Source organism: Nannospalax galili, unplaced genomic scaffold, assembly GCF_000622305.1.
Source record: "Nannospalax galili isolate Female #2095 unplaced genomic scaffold, S.galili_v1.0 scaffold92, whole genome shotgun sequence".
NCBI classification, from domain to species: Eukaryota; Metazoa; Chordata; class Mammalia; order Rodentia; family Spalacidae; genus Nannospalax; species Nannospalax galili.
This window is the reverse complement of record NW_008331545.1, coordinates 358,712-378,846: the sequence shown is the minus strand read 5'-3', so window position 1 is coordinate 378,846 and position 20,135 is coordinate 358,712. Positions and strand designations below refer to the sequence as shown.

The window sequence follows — 20,135 nt, the reverse complement described above, 5'->3', positions numbered from 1 at the left end:
TATAATATATACTATAGTACTCCTAGAAAATTTAACAGTAAAATCCTTTTTCTGCTTTTTAGAATTACTGAAAAGAAATGCCATAACTCTCTTAAAATTAAACAAGGGAATTCAGTATGTTTTGATGACAGCCTATAAAAATAATTACAAGAAGTTAGATGGGGGCTGGGCATGCCTTTAATCCCAGCACTCCAGAGGCAGAGAATATATACTATAGTACTCCTAGAAAATTTAACAGTAAAATCCTTTTTCTGCTTTTTAGAATTACTGAAAAGAAATGCCATAACTCTCTTAAAATTAAACAAGGGAATTCAGTATGTTTTGATGACAGCCTATAAAAATAATTACAAGAAGTTAGATGGGGGCTGGGCATGCCTTTAATCCCAGCACTCCAGAGGCAGAGGCAGGCAAATACCTATGAGACTGAGACCAGCCTGGTCTACATAGCGAGTTCTAGGGCAGCCAGTAGTACATGGAGAGACCCCGTCAAAAACAAAAAAGAGGAGGAGGAGGAGAAAAAGGAAGGAAGGAATGGTGGGGGGGAGGGAGGGAGGGAGGAAGGTGGGAGAGAGAGAGAGAAAGACAGAAAGTAAGTTAGTTGGCAGGGGAGGCGGGGGAGCAGGAAGGGGAAAGAAAAAGTAAAATCTCTATTTCACACACTGTAAGACCTTTTTTGAAGGGCAATCGCTGGTAAAGATAGCAAACATTTAACTAGACCCAAAGGTTATGAGAGCAGGTAAAAGTTTCAAGCTCAAAATATGAAAAACATGTATTTTATCTGGGAGAGCAGACTGAGCATTAAAAACAATAATACGTGCTAGAAAGGAATAACAAACTTTAAAAGGGTTTCATCCAAACCAAACAAAACAAAAATATTGAATTACAGGCCAAATGAGATGATAGTACTTGCAGTGTGACTATCAGAGTAGTTTCTATATACTCAACACAAGATTCAGGCCTGCTTACCCCACCCTACAAAATGCAGAGTAAGATGCAGGCGCCAAGAAGTCTGCCTGCTTACTTAGATACCTTTGTTCATTTCCTTTTTATTTATACTCATTTTTATTTTATGTGTATGAGTGTTATGTGCCCACAAAGGACAGAGAGGGCATTGGAACCCCTGGAACTGGAGTTACAGATGGTTGTTAGCTGCCACGTGGATGCTAGAATTCAAACCTGGGTTTTCTGCAAGAACAGCCAGCGATCTTAACTGCTGAGCCATCTCTCCAGCCCCTTATGTACATTTCTTAAAGACTCAATGCAAAAATATTTTGCAATGTAAAATACTGTACCACCAAGCCCGGTTAATAAAAGTTTCTTAAAACAGACTTTTGCAATCATTTTAAATATCCAGAGTATCTTAGGTAAAAAGATTATAATGTATCAAACGTTTTTCTTTTGAACAATTAGTCAAGATAACTGTATTTAGAACATCCACACATAATAACTGTATCATTTCTTACCAGAACTTTACTCCTGGTAAAGAAAGAGGCAAAGAGAACATCTTAGATAGACTTGAGAAGGAAGGAAGTCTCATCCCTCCTATTAAAAGGATTATTACATGCAACCTAATAGGCAACAAAGAAAGTACACTGATTTCCTAACAGGCTCCTTGCTGTATTCTAACGAACAGTAGTTCGTTACTAAGTAACAGATGATGAAATAGTATTTTGAGGCATATGAATGAAGATAGCCATATGATCACAAAATTTTAAAGGCCTTTCTAAAATGCTAATGACTGAATTCATAAAGACATAAATGCATACAGATGAAGAGTCTGGGAAGGAGGCACCAGCAAACACGAAACCAAAACCAATTGTGGGAGGTCAGAAAGCAGATTAAATGATAAAAGCAGCTCAGAGAAAGAACAGCTCAGAGTTCAATGCAAGGAAGCTATAGCCAATAAGGAAGTTATTCTGTCCTAGAAAGCCCTCGAAATAGGATTATTAATGGCTAGGGAAAACGAAATCAGAAATAGGACAATTAACTCGAAGTCTACCGCAATCCCTCCTTGACCCCACCCCACAGTATGCCACACAAAGCCAGGGGATGTCTCCAGGCAACTGAATGCCAGCAAAGCTCCAGGGTTAATAAGACCTCCACCCTCTCTGCCCTCTACCCCTTCCCCAAAAGGCAATTACACACCTATCATCCTAAAGGCCTGGTAGACAGACAGCTTCTAATACCTCACTACCAGATCCTTAAGTGTGAACAGGTACGAAGGAGCAACAGACAGTTGAAGAGCATACAATATGAATGAGAAAAGAGAAAGTAAGCAAAAACAAAGCGCAGAAGTCATGGGGAAATAGAAGGGAACTTAAGACTCCTCATTCTATGGGCTGGAGATAGAGATGGTTAAGAGCACTAGCTGCTCTTGAAAAGGACAGGTTCGGTTCCCAGCACCTACATGGTGGCTAATAATGCCCTGCAACGCCAGGGGATCCAATGCCCTCTTGCCTCCTCAGGCATTGCATACACATGGTACACATACATACATGCAGGTAAAACACAACTGGCCTAGAACTTGCTATGTAGACCAGGCTGGCCTTAATTTCACAGATATCTATCTCTGCCTCCCCAGTGCTGGGATTAAAGACATGTGCCACCAAGCCTGGCTTAATAAAAGTTTCTTAAAACAGACTTTTGCAATAATTTTAAATATCCAGAGTATCTTAGGTAAAAAGACTATAAAAATCTTATATAGGGGCTGGAAAGATGGCTCAGCAGTTAAGAGCACTTGTGGCCCTTGCAGAGAACCTGGGTTTGGTTCCTAGCACACATATTACAGCTAACAACTGTTGGCAACTCCAGTTCCAGGGGATCTGATGCCCTATTCTGGCCTATATGGGAATGTATACATATAGTGCACTTACATACATTCAGGAAAAACACTCATATACATAAAATAATTTTTAATCTTATATAGATCACAAATAATTTTATAGAATACTAGTTATGCATACCTAAGATATGAGTAAAAGAAACAGCCCAGATTTTGATTTGGCAGTCCTGACCACATGAAGCCAATCGGTAAAACTGAAGACCTTGTTCTCCACCTAAAACAGATGAGATAAACATAGATAAATAGAATTGATAAAGCATTTAAACCAAAAAGCTTTAATTATACTGAAATCTGTTCATGCAACTCATTTAAGTCAAATAATATAAACAGTATTTGTCAACTAATACCATCTAATAAAATACTGGTTAAAGAATTTCTTCTAAACAAGGTATCATATAGGACTATAACTTTTGCCTAAATTTGCTGTAAAAAAAGAGGCCTACAACCAATATTTAGCCACTAAAGTAGAGCATCTTCCAACTGAACTGGAGCGGTTATGAAGCTATCATTAATGCAAAAAATTAAAAGTCAGTTTTTTAAAAATGTGAAATGGCTAATCATTGCCAACCTATCTTCTGAAATATTAAGTTCTTAAAAGCCTGCTCTTTAATGCACACAGAATAACAGTGGGAATTTGTTTTCCATTTGATTTGATCAAGAAAAAAGATAGGGGGCTAGAGAGATGGCTCAGTGTTTAAGAGCACTTGAGTCTCTTGCAGAGGATTTTGTTGGTTCCCAGCACCCACATGGCAGCTCACAACTGTCTGTAACTCCATTTCCCATGGGATCCAATGCCCTCCTCTGGCCTCCTCAGGTACCAGACACACATATGATACACATACATGTATACAGGCAAAACATTCATAAATGAAAATAAATCTTTAAAGAGAGGGAGAGGAGAGGGAGGGGGGAGAGGGAGAAAAGGAGGGAGGGGAGGAGGGAGGGAGAGAGAGAGAAAGAGGAACTAGAATTAGATAAATGTAAAATAGTATCAATTCAGATGACTTGGAGGAAAGTATTACACAATTTAGGAAAATTAATAAAATAAAGTAGCCATCTTAGAAGCCACCAGCTAATGTTTTCTTAGAGAATTTCAGAATGTCATTATATATCTACTGGCCTAAGTTCCCAAATGCTTGGCACTAAAATATATATTGATATCATCAGTTCGATCTCTTCTACAACTTCCACCTAATATCAGTGATGCAATTTCATCAGTGGTGGTTCTTGGCATTCATATGCATAATTAAACCTACTAACCATCTTGAGTATACTCTAGCTTTTACAAACATTCATTATATAGTATTTGATTTATATACTTGGGTACATAAAGTAAATTTTTCCTACAGTCCATCTTACTGAAAGCACATGCACCTTATTAATACACAATAAATTTTCTTCTACTCTAAAGGGAGTTTTTCTGGCTCCATGAGACATCCAGATTCCAAAGGCATTTTGGTTTATGCAAAACAAGTTCAAAGTGTAACCTTTCTTAGAGACCTTGAGGAACATGAGGAATTCCTGATAATCTCAGTCTTAACTTTGTTTCAATTTATGACTGTGAATAAATATTTAAGTAGTAGACCTATTTAGAATTTTTTTTGGTTTGTTTCTTGACTAATATAGATCCTTTGGAGTTAATTCTGAAGTTATTTTAAGCAGTTGAGAATTCAAGCTGGAACGATGTACCTAGACTTAAAATCTAAATGTTAATATTTAGGGATATATTTTCTTCAGGAAAATTATTCAAACTGCAATAATCTAACTCAAGATTTCTTTTTTTTATTCATTATGTGTACGAGTATATTGTCTACATATATGTGGGTGCACCTATGTCATGCAATACCCACAGAGGCCAGAAGAGGGCAAGAGATCCCCTGGAACTGGAGTTAAGGCTGGTTGTTAGCTCCCATGTGAATGCTGGGAACCAAACCCAGGTCTTCTGCAAGAGCTGCCAGTGCTCTTAACCAATGAGCCATCTCTCCAGCCCAAGCTTCCTTTACTATTTAAACACTGGAGAGGTTATTTATTCTCAGGCACAAAGGGGACTGATTTTCCTCATTTGAGCAAGATCACAAAACAGAACAGTCAATACATTTTCCAAGTACTGACAGATATTAGCAAATACCAAATTAAACATATTTTATCTTCTAAGTATAGTAGTTTGTACAGATTCCCATAATAATTACTTTTATCTATTTGGGGATATTTACATGTAAGGTTAGTATCTATTTCAACAGAAGGACTAAAGAAAGGTCACAGATTAAAAAGATACTAAGAGAAGTGTACACTTGGCTGTACTATAGTGGTCAGGTGGGGATGCAAGTATCACCCTACAACTCCTGCCTGGTTTACAGACCTTCCCTCACCCCACAAGCTGACAATTATTTAACCTCAATTACCTAATATAGTATTATTTTCAGATCATTCCATATCACAAAAAGCAACCTAAATCCCTCCATATTTATACAATTCATCAATGATTCATTGAGTGCCTAAATGATGTAGAGAAAGTATCACAAAAATGGAAGAAATGGTTCTAGTCTGTTATAAACCATTGTTTTAAGAATAATAGCATAAAACAATTAAAATAGTAAAATGCTTAATTCAAGCACGTAGAGAATTTAATAGAAGAATGGGTTCATGAAAACAAACCTATTCATCTGATACCTGATGCCAAAAGGTTATAAAATAAAGGATTACAGCTAGGGGGCTGAAGAAATGGCTCAGCGGGTTCAATTCCTAGCACCCACATGGTAGCTAACAACTATCCGTTAATTCCAGTTCCAGGGGAATCCAACACACATGCAGGCAGTACACTCGTACACATAAAATAAAAATAATAAAATATTTTTTACAAAGATTTCAGCTAGTCACTAAAAGAAATCCTGAGGGGTCTGTATCTGAATGCCTGGTGTCTATCTGGATAAAGGCATGCAGGGAAAGCACCTGAAAAGCATCTTTAACACAGTCAAGGAATGGAGGAGGCCAGTGTGGCAAGAGAATATGCCAGGCCAAGAATGGTTTTTGATCAGGGTGAAATGCAGCATGCAAGGCACTTATAGACTTTGCTTTGAGATTTGGGATTTGATCTTCACTGTATGCTGAGCCAGAGGGCTTTGAAACAGGAAATGCCAAAGCTATCCTGTCAACTTTCAGGGCCAATGTTATTCAATAGTATAACTAGCCACATGTGGGTACTGAACCCTTATGATAACATTCCAGACTTCAAAGGCTTAGTACAAGAAAAGGGAAAATATTTTGTTAATTTGTATTTTCATTCAAATAGCATTGCAAATAATGGTCTGAAATATACATGTATCCACTAGAAAAGATTACTTTACTTATGTGGCTCTTCTATTGCCACTAATAGCTCTGGTGACAAAACTAGAGAGGATAAAGCTAGGTGTGGCACATGCCTTCAAACCAAGCACTCGGGAAGCAAAGGCAGATGGATCTCTCTGAGATGGAGGACAGCCTGATCTATATAGCAAGTTTCAGACCAGCTGGGGCTACTGGGAAACCCTGCCTCAAAAAACAAGAAACAGGGGCTGGAGAGATGGCTCAGCAGTTAAGAGCACTGACTGCTCTTGCAGAGGACCCGGGTTCAGTTCCCAGCACCCACATGGTGGCTAAGAATCATACTTAACTCCAGTTTCAGGGGAATCCGAAGCCGTCTTCTGACCTCTGTGGCACTGCACAACATGGGTGCACTTACATACATGCAAGCAATACACTCATACACATAAAATAAAAATAATAAAACATTTTTTTAAAAAAAACAAGAAACAAATAAAAAAGCTGCCCACCCCCAACAAATTAGAGAGGACAAAGGAAAATTTCCACTGCAACACAGGCAATGAAATTAAAAAGAATTACTTTCCAATTCAGTGCATCTATTTAAAACCAAGAGCTTATAGTCAGGAGTTGCTGTTTCATATTTTTTAAAAAGCTATTATGTTGTCACCGGGCATTGTGGTGCACCCCTTTAGACCCAGCACTCGGGAGGCACAGGGAGGCAGATCTCTGTGAGTCGGGGCCAGCCTGGTCTACATAGTGAGTTCCAGGTCAGCTGGAGCTACTGGGATACCATGTCTCAAAAAGACCAAAAAAAAAAAAAAAAAAAGTCATTATGTTGTCAAACATCTTCAAGCTTCTGTTTCCAACTTAATGTGTATACATACTTGTGTGTGCACAAATGTGTGCACACGTGTATGGGTAGAGGCCAGAGGTCAGCATGAAGTATCCTCAACTGCTTTCCACATTTTTTGAGACAAAGTCTCTCAAGGAACCTGACCTTGCTGGTTTGGCTAGGCCCCCAGAGAGCCTTCTGTCCCTGCCTCCCCAGGGACATGCTTACACAGCAAGCCCTTCATCAACTGAACCATCTTCCTAGCCCATTTCCAACTTTTAAACTTCATGTTTCTATTTGAATTTCAATAGTATATCTTCAAACAACAATAAAAGCATACAGTTAAGTCTGCTCAAATTCCAATATTCAAAGAATCTATTGTACCAAGTTGAACTATCTTGTGCATACTAAAAGAAGGTAATCTTCTCATATAATATTTCTTCATGATTTCTTTTTGATCTAAAAAGATAGAGAAAAGATGATTTCTTAAAAGGAAAGGAGAGGCCCTCAGATTACTACTAATAAAATGAAAATCAAAGGACAAAGTCCTACAAACAGGAGGGCTGAAGAAATGGCTCAGCAGTAAAGAGCACTGGCTGCTCTTGCAGAGGACCCAGGTTCTGGCACATGGCAGCTAACAACCATCTATAACTCCAGTTCCAGGGGATCTGATGCCCTCTTCTGGTCTCCACAGGAATTGCACATACATGGTGCACTTGCATGCATGCACACAAAACACTCAAACACATAAAATAAAAATAAATAAATAATAAACAGGAATCTCTAGTGCTTAAGAGTAAGATAACTAACCAGAAAGTGGCTGTGAGGAAAAATCACAGCAGGTAATCCCAAGGTCATGTGCTTTTTCACTATGCAGACACCTCATTTTATCGTCCCACACTGTTAAATCTCCACATGAGGAGCCAGTAACAAAGAGGCCTCCATTAGGAGAAAATGCACAGGCCACCAAGGAGCCATCCTTAACACTACCACACCTGAAACAAAAGGAAAACAGAAGGATGTAAGGGTCAAAGAGCCTTTTACTTTGTATTACAATCTCCAACAGTAGCTTGATACACTTAAAGGGGGGGTAGAGGGGTGGGGGGGTGGCTATAACACAACCAGAATGGGCAACTGATGCCTATAGAAATAAAGTATTATATCGTACAAACTGACATGTTTTTAAAATAAAGGGAGAATTTGCGTATCATAACTAATACCCACAAGCGTGGATTACAGGGATCAGAAGTCCACATAACTTCATATTTTTCTGTTCATCAGTTCAGCATGAGCACAGTAAAATCAAAAGAACTTAAACTGAAAAGCAAAAAACACCAACAGTAACAGTAGTCATATTTAAAACATTATAATGATTTTTACTTTAAAAAGTATGTTATTACAGTCAAAAGTACATTCAGCTTCTTTAGTAAAGTTAGCCAGATGCAAGAGCAGGCCTTGGGCCTCATCTTCAGATGTAAATTCAGGAAGGGAAAATGCAGTGAACAAGCAACAATTCTCTTGGGAAGAGAGGGAAACTTGGCCCTCACAATACAATTTTCTCAATTAGGAAAAACAAACTGATAAAGACCCAAAAATTAGTGCAGTATTAATAACATGCATGAAAGAGGTTGTGCCATACAGTGGGAGTTTATCAGCTGACAGGTGGAAAAGGTTCCTTAGCTGACTGCCGGAAATCAGTTATAAAAGTAAAGAGTTCTTTCTGTGCTGTCTGTAAAACCAGGTTAACTGGTTAACATCACTTAGAAGGCATCACTTTCTCCAACCCTAAGACCTCAAAGGAGTAAGGGTTGCTGGCTAGCTGGTGATCTTGCTCTCACCAAGCAGGAGGAACATTAGATCATTTCAATTGTTAACATAAAGAAATGTACGGTCATTAAAGTACTTAATAATCTTAATTAAAATGGCCAATAGTATGTACCTTTACCACAATAAAAAATAAAGTTTGTGGTTTTAATTTTGTTAAGTTGCAATACAGTATCACCAGTATAAATGAGTAGATGTGTTGTTGTAGGGGTTTTTTTTTGAAGAGTTTTTCAGGTGGGTTTTTAGAAATAACCAACAATCCAACACTATCAGGCCAGTCATGAGGTTCTTTCTTTGGTGCTTGTTTTCACCCAGCAAGAATCCTAGTCGGGGAAAATAGTCCATGTTTTCAGTAGAACTTGCCTACCATTACTTTATTACGTTTTTAAAGACAACCTAAGCCAGCTTAAAATTACTGAACTTATTCAAAAGACGGTTTTCTTTGCTCAACTCTTAAATATCCATAAACAAGGTTAATGCTTATTTTAAAAATACTAGAAAGCTAAAACTTTCTTAAAACCAAGCAAATCTACTGTAAGAATCATATTAAACATCTGGAATTTTTTGCCCTTTAGAAGATGGGCCAAAATTTTGTCCCCAGTGCTGCATCTGAAAACGACCTGCTTCCTGACATTATCAGAATACTTGCTTTCTGTTCTTTGTTTTATTGTTGCACTTTGTCAACAGGATTAAAGCCAGGCAGGATTTAAAGATTCATACCTGTATAACTTGTAAGACTGTGCATTCCACAAAACGACAGTTCCGTCAGCGGCCCCTGATGCCAAGTAAGTGGAGTCTGGGGAAAACCGGCACACCCTCACAGGGCTGCCACCAGGCTGCTCCATCACTGCCAAAGTCTGTCCACTGTGAGCACTCCACAGGACAGTGGTACCGTCTGTCGAACATGATGCCAAAACGTGTCCTGAAGGGGAGAAACAGCAGCAATGGACGGCATAGGTGTGAAACCTCAATGGAGAGTGTGGAAGTTCAGTAAAGTCACTTAAGGAGTACAGGCGAATAGTTTTGTCCAAGGAACAAGTAGCCAGGAGGGAAGAAGAGAAGGCACAGCAGTTGACATCGTCGCCGTGATCAGCTAATGAGTGAATTAGTTTCACCATGCTCTTTATGAAAAATCACACAGCCTGCAATTTTTAATGAGGTAAAGGTTATATGCCATCCTAGAGATCAAATTAATGCAACTCAAGTAAAAGAGCCAAAATTAATCCAAGAATTGGCTCATGAAAATGCCTACATTAGTATTTTTGAAAGACAATTTATTGTGTGGGATAATGTGGGGAGACAACAAAACATAAGACTATCACCTCTGATAATCACAGCCACCATTGGCCAAAAACCTCTACACACCTCACAAAGCTTAGCAAAAACTTCAAAGTGATCCAATGCTGAACGTTCTCCTTTGAAACCTTTCTCATAACTGACTCTCAACACAGCCTCATTTCTGATCTGCTAATCTCAATTCCAAACAAATTTCTCCTTTAACTGTGTCAGCTGCTCCTTCCACAGGAGAACCAAGGTTATTCACTCTGCTTTAAGACAGGCCAAATGATTTATCTATGGGGAAAACAAACTGGCAAGTCTCATTCAAAAGATGGCTGTGCTGAAAACTCTCTTGTCATGGTTTGCCCACAGAATAGGAAAGATTTGAGGTGAGGAAACCAAAATGCCAAGAAAACAGACTTGGCCAGACCATATCTGACAAACAAAATTCACAAACTTCAAAATAAAATCTAAATTCCTTCCTATAGCTCACAGATCATATGGTCTTCTTTTTCTTTTTTTAAAATTTCAGCAATATCTGTAGATTTCATTTTACAAATCTTTTGCCTTCCTGGTTTATTCCTATGTAATTTTAAAATTTACTTTTTAAAATTATCAAAGTTACAGGCTTCATGATGGCATTTTCATTCAGTTTGTCCCCTCCGCAACCTTGGGCTGCTTCCCTCTGGTCCCTGTCCTCTCCGAAATAACTTCCCTTCTGTCTTCACGTCACATATATTCTATTATCCTCTTCTCACCCCCACCCAAGATCTTTTTCCCCCCGTCATGGTCTCCTTTCTAATTTCATGACTTAGACACACACACACACACACACACACACACACACACACACACTGCATACGTAAGAATTAAGAGCTAGGATCCTATCCTTGACGCTTTAGTTTTGTGTGTTTAAGTTGGAGGACCCACAGAAGCCAGGAAACTAGAAAGAGACGCAGGTGATAAGGACACTATGAGGAAGGAGAGCTAGAACATATATAAGATGAAAGTAGAGATGGAGAAATTCTGGGGCAGCAAGGTTTAAGCAGGGAGGGGCTGGGGGAGAAAAGGGAGGAGTTGGGTTAACAGAAATGAAGAGTTTATTAAAAGCCTTATGGAAACCTACTATCTTGTAACCCAATTAAAAAATATAAAAGAAACTTTTGAAAGGAGATCCCCTGCACGGCTAGATAATACTGCTTCTAAAGTGAGTTACTTAAAAAAAAAATAGGTAAATCTCAGTGCCAGATGTAGGATAACTCCTTATGAACTGTTAGGAAGTCCCAGAGGCCCCCAAATCAGTGCAGTTCTTGCCATTTCTCTTGATCATTCACCAGAACTTGATGATAAGTAAACATCACATGGTTTGGTTGTAAGATTCAGAGAAATCAAACTGAAACTGACCTGGAAACTTCCTCCCTGCTGGCTAGCTTTCCAAAGTGCCAGAAGGTGCTAGCCAGGCTCCTGGTATAGAAAAGGCCTGAAGAAACCCATCCAGCTGTTGAACCCTACAAACTACAATCCCCACCTGCCAGGCAAGCTGTGTCCACCTGTGCATTGATGGCATGACTGTTCCGAGAGCAATCAACCACTCTAATTAGATTTGTGGCCTGCTCCACCACAGAAGGTACTGCAAACCCTGTCAATAACCCATGTCTGGGGAGGTCATAGGTCCTTGGGGGGACCTTACTACTGTTGTTTAGCTAAACTGACATAGCATCAAACTGCTTTCTAAACATCTGTGTTTATACCTATAGACAAATGCTACTCTCCATCTTAGAGAAGCCTCTCTTTGCAGTAAACAATGGTGAATGCAAAGTCTCATCACTGCTCAAGATGCTGAAAGCAAAGGTTGAGGAATCAGCCCCGTTAAGGTATAAACAGGATGTTTACACCACCACCTCTAAGGCTTAGGAAACACTGAAGGGAGGAGAAAGAATGTAGGAGCTGGAAGAGAGGAAGAAGGGCTTGGGAATTCCATCCACTAGACATGACACATGCAATCATAAACTCACAGCAACTGTGGTTACTTGCACTGGGTCTACACAAGACTGGCTCTATCAAATCATGGATCTGGGAGGAACTCCTGGGGCTCTATCCCTTACTGCTTTACTACTGGCTACTAATAGATTTTGAGAGAGAGAAAGCCTTTGTCTTCAGCTGAATGCCATTGGTAATCCCACCATGCTCAAATGAATAGTTCTTTTTATATTTAGTTGTTTTTTTTTTTAAATTTTATGTGTATGCATGTATTGCCTGCATGTATGTAAGTGCATCCATGCTGTGCAATGCCTGTGGAGGTCAGAAGGTGTCTGATCCCCTGGAACAGGAGTCACAACAGTAGTTAGCCACTAAGTGGGTGCTGGGATTTGAACCTGGGTTAACAGCTGAGTCATCTCTCCAGTCCCTCAAACGAATAGTTCTAAACCCATGCCCTGGTAAAACACAGTGGATCACAAAAAAACAGAAAGACATGAAGGTAGGAAAGAAAACGGGGGGGGGGGGGGTAGTAAGAAGTAGGTGTAAAAGTAATCAGAATGCATTATATACATGTATGAAAATTTCAAAGAACAAATTTTAATTATAAAAAATTCTAGTAGGATCTACACGATAGAAAATGCTTAGCATTTGTCTGAGTCTGGTTTATTTCATTTAACATAACAGTTTCTAGTTTCAACTACTCCACTGCAAATGTCATGATTTCATTTTTCTTTATGGCTGAATAAAATTTCACTGTGTACATGTACCTTTTTTAAACCATTCATCTGGTAATGGACATCTAGGCTGGTTCCATTTCTTATAATATGCAGCAGTACACACGGATGTGCCAGTATCTCTGTAGTTGGACTTGATCCTTTGGGTACATACGGTATTGTATAACTTGGTGGTATCTTAGTCTCCTAAGAAACCTCTATATTGATTTCAGTTTGCACTCCTATTAATCATGAATAAGAGTTTCTCTCACCCCATATCTTTGCCAGTATTTGTCACTTGCTTTCTTGATGATAGCCATTCTGACAGGGGTGAAATAGAATCTCAAAGTAGTTTCAATGATGGCTCAATGATGGCTAAAGATAATGAACACTTTAAAAAATAATTATTGGCCACTTGTATTTTTCTTTAGAGAACTGTCTATTCAGTTCGCTGGGCCATTTGTTGATTGGAAGATTTTGGTGTTTTATGTATGTTTCATTCTTGCAATTTTTTATATATTCTAGATATTAACCCTCTACTTTATACCTGGCAAAAGTTTTCTCCCATTCTACAACCTGTCTCTTCTCCCCATGGATAGTTTTCTTTACTGTGCAGAGCTTTTTAATTTCGTATAATCCTGTTAGTCAATTCTCAGGGTTATTTCCTGTGACTTTTTTTTCCCCACAAATGTTCATGCCCATGCCTATTACTTGAAAGTGTTTCCTATGTTTTTCTCTAGCAGATTGGACAGTTCATATCTTTAATCCTGAATTCTGTGCAGGGTGAAAGATAAGGGATCTAATTTCACTCTCCGACATGTAGAGGTTCTTGTTTGCCTCTGACTCAAACTGCAACTACTTCTCTTTCCAGAGACCCTGGCTAAACCTATTCCGATCTTCCATCTTCAAAAAGCAGGGTTTTGTTCAGGTTTTATTTTGTTTTGAGCTAAACTACTCAATACTGTGCTCTCTGCTCTTCGGATCTATTTCAGACCTCAATTTCAACGCCTCTCCTCACAGAGGTTTTACCCTAGTCATTTTTTTAAGACAGGGTCAAGCCTCAAACTCAGGGTCCTCTGTCTCGGCTTCTCAGCCTCTGGAGCACTGAGATGATGGATGTGTCCCCAGAACCAGCTGCTAAGTAGCCACTCCGCAGGCCAATCCAGCATATCATCCTATTTCTGTTCTCAATGCAGCAACTATTTGAATATTTGTCTCCTCTGACAAGAAGGTAAATTCCCAAAGAGTAGGCATTTCATCCACCTTGCTCATATCTGTAACCACAGCATTTGAAACAGTGCCAGGTATCTGAGGTGCTCAAATAAAATTTTGTCGAATAATTTATTTTTCCAAATGCAGTTGAGTTTGCTTATAAATATTACATATGGTACGTATCATGAAAATAGAAAGTAAAACTATCAATACAAAAATCTAGCAGTGGAAAAAATGAATAATTTAAAAACAACAATGCTAGACATAGGGGCAGACCTGTAACACCAGCCCTGGGGAGGGAGTAACAGGAGGATCAGGAGTTCAAGGACATCCTCAGCTACAGAGTTCAGGCCACTCTAACCAGCATATCAATGATGACTCTATAATCATCCCCAAAGGGACAGGTATAACCTTGACTTGGAAAATACATAATCACTTGTCTACATCTAATTTTTTTAAAAGAGAAAGAAAACCCAGATAACTTTTCTCATCTTCATCTCAAAAGTTCAGCAGTTTTTAAAAATAAAGTCTTAAAAAATTAACAGGAAAAATTCGAGCAGGTTACCTGTCTCCTGAATTACCGCATGAAAACAAGCTCAGGTGGTGTTCCTGGAGAAGTTCCAAATCCCGGAAGAGCGACTGCACTCGGGAGATCTTCCGAAAGAGCCTGGCTTCCTGCAGGCGGAGGGCGCGGGCCAGCGGGTTCTGCACAGCCTCCACCAGCCCGGCCCTCTCCCGCGCCGCGCCGCAGCCCGAGTTCTCAGCTGCAGGCCGAGCTCCCGCGAGCACCGTCGCCTCCCCCCCGCCGCGAGCCCCGCGAGCCAGAGCCACTTACTTCCCCCGAGCGGGCCCGTGAGCTCCCGGCCTCCGGTGGGCCCGGGAACAGCCCCGCCGCCTCGCCCCTCCCGGCCCCTGCCCCTGCGGCCCCGGGCGGCCTGTGCGCGCACAGCCGGATTCCCGAGCGCCGCGAAGACGCCGCAGGGCGGGGAAGCGCAGTGGGCACAACCTCGCTCAGCGGAGGGCCGGAGCACTAGAGTCGCCCGCAGACGCGCCAGGCGGGTCACGTGGGCGCAGGACTCAAGCCAGCGGCTCTCCGCCTAGCTCGCACTCAGGCCCCGCCCACGAGGCGGGCTGCACCGCCCACCGCGCATGCCCATCTAACTAGGCTGTTCGGTTCTGCTGGGGCTTCCGCCTGTGAGTTAGGAAGGCCCTTCAATTACAGTTCTCAGAGGCCCCACAGTCTAATAAAAGACTAAGGTGGGGGCGTGGCATCAGCTTGTGTCCCAGTTTAACTTAATTCTTTCGGTTTCTGAGACAGTTCCCGTAGCCCCAGCTGACCTGGAACTCACTGTGTAGACCAGCCAGTCTCCCGTCTCCACCTCCAGAGTGCTGGATTAAAGGCGTGGGCCACCGTGGCCCGCCCAGTTTAAATTGTTTTGAACTCTATTGTACAGCATTTCTCCAGCTTACTGTGACCTGGTTTTGGGAACCCGACCAGGACTTGGCTCTTTTTTGTTGAGGCTCTGCAGGTGGTGGTGTGTGCTGAGCGCTCACCCAAAGCTCTTCCCTACGCAGGGGGCGGGCGGAGGGGGGGGGTCTCCTCACCAGGGAGGTCCACGCGGGTGTCCTTGTGTCCGAAAGCCTGAGTGTATTTATCTCTTCAGTCTTTTCCAGAGTGTACGGTTAGCTCCAGGGTAGACTATGGCTTCCTTGTTTAATTGCTACACAGTTGCTTTCTGGAAGGTACATTTTGAGATAAAAAGTTCTAAGCGCGCTGCCTCTTAACGCACCACATAGGGGTGGATTACATTCAGACGAGTTTCTTTAATAAGGAAACATTAAAAACATCACCTCCAAGAACAAAAGTTATACATTTAGAGAATAATAACCTATAGCTGACATATAAGGATGAAATCGAGATAGTTGGAAATTGTAATCAAAGACCAAAGGAAACAAAAATTCATAATTTTGTGAAACTCAAGGATTTCTAAGTTATCAGTGTACACCATAATTTGATAATTTGAACACCCAAAGTACTACCAAAGGAGGGTTTTTCAAAACAAGTTTTTGATTGTATGAGCAGTGGAACTGTCTGTAGATGGAAAATGAGAAGCTGAAAGTCGCATCCCCCAAACATAGCCCACTTTGACAATACTTCTCTGTTAACCCAAAGAAAATAGGTCCTCTGACATGAAATGTCCTCTGTCATTTCATTCATGAAAATGTCAGTAACTAGGTATAAAGTCCAATAAACTGCCATTTTAAACTTAAACAGATTCTGAATATTTCCATGTCTAAAATTTCATTAGGTTTACTATTTTTTTGCATAACAGTCCACATGGAAATATAATCTATTGAACATTTTCCCTGTTGCTTGATGGTGGTTTCAACATTTCTTCTCATGGTGTTATTTGCCTATTGCCTTTTCAGGGAGGTGTGGTTTATATTTATGCTCTCAGTGATGGTGTATAGTAGAACCTGCCTTTCCACATTCTTGCCAGACTTGAATATTTTCATTTCCATCTCTTTGCTTCCTGGCTATGGATGCAATGTAATGGGTCACCTCAAACTGCTGCTGCCACACCTTCCCCTCTAGGATAGACTGTAACCCTGCAACTGTAAGCTAGAATAAACCCTTTCTTAAGTTGCTCTTGTCAGATATTCTGTCACCTCAAAGAGATGAATAATTGATACACCTTGCCTTACATACACCAGTTGTTTTTAACACAGTGATCTCAAAGGCTGTGGGAAGTAGCTGGTCTCTTGTCTAAAAGTTTGCAGTTTGGGGGAGCTAGAGAGGTGGCTCAGGGATTAAGAGCACTGACTGCTCTTGCAAAGGATCCAAGTTCAATTTCCAGCACCCACATAGTGGCTAACAACTGTCCATAACTCCAGTTCCAGGGAATCTGACACCCTCTTCTGACCTCTTCGGGTATTGCAGGACATGGGTGCACTTAAATATATGCAGGCAATACATTCATACATACATAAAAATAATAACTAAAACATTTAAAAGTTTGCAGTCTCTAAGATGTTCTAAAATATCTTGCCAATAATAGGAATGCTTTATAAAGATAAGTTTACAGAACTGGGCTCTCTGCTCCTCCCCATTGGACAGACAGCCACTTCTCCTGTCATTCCAACCATAGATAGCTTCTGTCAAATTAATGTACCTAAGAGGCTAGGTTCATTAATTTGACAGAAGCTATCTATTGTTTGATAGTTTAACAACCAGTTAATTAGGCAAGGCCCACTCATTGGACCCAGGAGGAGGACTAGATGTCTTGTCAGGCCTGGAAACATGGTAGTCAGTCACTGATTCCAATCAAACCAGCAATGGAACCAGCACCTGTTGGCCTCTCTCTCCTTTCAGCACAAGCATCAGGGTGCAGAAGAGGGAACTGGGAGGAAGTCTCAGATGTTAGAATGGACTGTGGTCTGGACCTGTTGGAAAGATTGGAGTTACTTTAAGAGACACTGATCAGTAATTTTTCAGAATAGGGTCCCTTAGTCTAGGTAGTAGGGGAGGCAGCCTTCTGAACATAACCTTATAAGAGGTGAAACCCATCTTACAGGGAATATGTCTAACCTGGAAGAGGACCAGGGGCAGGAAGATTAATTTAGGATTATCTGAGCCAATTAACAGAGTCAGCCCAAACCTAGGAATTATTTCACATAGGAGGCTTTTTAATCATTGTGAGGAAAGCCCTCCATCCAATCAGAGAATGTATCCATAACTACCAGAAAGTAGTTCAGTCAGTTTGGTGGCACCCAGGTGGGTCATCTAATGAAGCTGGTTCACAAGGAGGCATCCAAGGGCTGTAGGAAGGATGATTCTGAAGTATGGCAGGGTACATCATCCATGGGGACCTTCTTTATTTCTTGTGAGTGGGAGTGGCTCAACAGGGAGTCTGGTAGCCTGATGGGCTACTTGGCCTTTTGTCATGGAAGTGTCAGAGTCCTCTTTCCTTGTAGATCATGGTGTGGACATGAAAGGGTGGAAAGGCACATCTGCTATCTATGGGGATGTTCACCCTTTTATCCTTTTCCCGGTGTGCTGGATAGCTTTAGTGTCAACTTGACACACCTGGGTTGAGGGAGCCTCAGTTGGGGAATTGCCTCTATTGGACTGGCCTGTGACCATGTCTGAGGGGCATCTTCTTGATGAGTGATGAGTGATGAGGGAGGGCCCAGCCCACGGTGGGTGGTGCCACCCCGGGCAAGTGGGCCTGTGTTGCATAAGAAAGCAGGCTGAGTAAGGGCCAGGGGAGCAAGCCAGTAAGCAGCGTTCCTCCATGGTCTGTGCTCCAGCTCCTGCTTCCAGGTTCCTGCCCTGAGTTCCTACCTTGGGCTCCCTGATGAACTATGACCTGGGAGATGTAAACTGAATAAACCCTTTCCTCCCCAAGTTGGTATTGGTCAGAGTATTTTATCACAGCAATGAAGAACAAACTAGGACACCCGGCATGAGACTGGGTGAGGGTGATTAGTTCAGCCTTGTATGGAGGTGCCCTAGGGCAAGGCTTGGGCCCAGATGGCATCCTGTTAGGTGGCCATAGTTGCTCCATCCTTCCAGATCCCCTCTGTTATGAAACTGCTTCCATCCATGAACAAGTTGGTGTCTGCCTTAGGTAATGTGTATCTTGGAGATGTGGGTGACTGGCCTGGGAGAGGTCCAGCAGATCCTCATAGTCATGTTGGGGCACCTCTGGGTCATCATCAGGCATTGGTATTGCAGGGTTGAGGTCCTGAATGACTGAGAAGGTGAGATGGAGCTGACCAAGGAGCAGACTCTGGCACTGAGTGATGAGGGCATTTGACATCCAGCAGTCATTTGCTCCCTGGAGGAAGGTGTCCAATGAATGGGGGCCTGTTAAGGCTAAGTCTTGGCCCAGGTGAGCTTGTCAGCCTCTTTTACCAGTAGAACCAGTAGCCTTTATGGCTTGTAGACAGGAGGGCCATCCTGAAGCTACTGGTTCTAGGTACTTGGATAATTATGTTATAGGCCTTTGCCATGGTCCCAAAGTCTGAGTAAGCACACCTTTTTGCAATCCCCTGGGATTCATGAACGAAAAGGTGGACATCAGGCAAGACCAGACCTGGGGCTTAGGTTAGGACCATGCCCATTCCTTTATCTCTGTTCATTTTAAAGACTGGTCCCCAGCCATGGCTGAGTAAAGGGGCCTTGCTATTGGCCAAGCCTGGGATCCAAAGTTGGGAATATCCCACTGCCCTCAGGAATTCAAGTATGGTTTTCAAAGTTTGGAGTATAGGGATCTGAAGAACGGCTTCCATCCCACCTGTAGCAAGGTCCTCTTATCTCCAGAGAGTTTGTACCCCAAGTAGGAGACTTCCATCTGGCAAAGTTGAGCTTTCTTCATGTAGACACGGTATCTCAGGGCTGAAAGCAGCTGGAGCAGGTCTCGGGTATGTCACAAGTAGGTGGCTGGGTGAGCAGCAGCTAAGAGAAGATCATCTATATAGTGGAATAGTGTTGAATCAGGGTGAGAGGCTCTAAAGCTTCTCAAGTCCTTTTGAAGGGCTTCCCTGAGCACTATGGGGGAATTTTGAACAAAGGCCAGATTTAGAGCTTGAGGGTTCTCTGGAGCCAGAAGATCAAAGGACTCCTTATGCCTCTGAAGAACTTGGGTGGGTGTGGATGGGCTTTGGGCTGGCCCCCTGATTCCTGCTGGAAGAGTTCAGTGAAAAGTGTCCAATGCTTGGGAGCAGTCAGGACCTGAGGCTTTTCAGAAAACATGGGAGTGACCAGATGCAGGGCCCCCATGACCCTACACCTGTCCTGAAGTCCAACCCAAGATACCCTGGTCACTGACTGCAACCAGGGTTAGTAGGGGTAGGGAGGCCCTTAGCTCTTCAGGGGGAAGAGAGGAGGAGAGAAACCCAGTGCAGCATACATGGGGTGAGAGACAGGCAGTGAAGCCCCCATTTCAAGGAAAGGGGTGTGGTGGACATCTTTTCAAGGCACCTAAAGGCACCAACAGAGCAGTTCCTGTGACCATTCCAGCCACAGGTCCTACATGTCCTCCCTTGAGGGTCCTGACAGAACCAGGGAAGAAGGCAGATGGGGAGGATGGCTGGAGCTTGACAGGACATTGGTACATATTCATAGCATTTTGGGTAAGTAGCACAGCAC

The 20,135-nt window shown here is 41.8% G+C and overlaps 1 protein-coding gene across 3 annotated transcripts in view; it reads right to left on the bottom strand.

Moving 5' to 3' along the window:
- Wdsub1 (WD repeat, sterile alpha motif and U-box domain containing 1) overlaps nucleotides 1–14,684 on the bottom strand; it is a 39,504-nt gene extending 24,820 nt beyond the window's left edge. For 2 of the 3 annotated variants that reach the window (XM_008826686.3, XM_029560398.1), the window contains exons 1-4: nucleotides 14,547–14,684; nucleotides 9,519–9,940; nucleotides 7,785–7,969; nucleotides 2,964–3,056 (exon numbers count right to left, since the gene is read on the bottom strand). In XM_008826686.3, the coding sequence (XP_008824908.1) occupies nucleotides 2,964–3,056; nucleotides 7,785–7,969; nucleotides 9,519–9,916 (676 nt within the window). In that variant the 5' untranslated portion in view covers nucleotides 9,917–9,940; nucleotides 14,547–14,684. The remainder of the gene's footprint in view (nucleotides 1–2,963; nucleotides 3,057–7,784; nucleotides 7,970–9,518; nucleotides 9,941–14,546) is intronic. The other variant, XM_008826687.3, reaches the window with a different exon arrangement.
- Nucleotides 14,685–20,135: the final 5,451 nt, after the last annotated feature.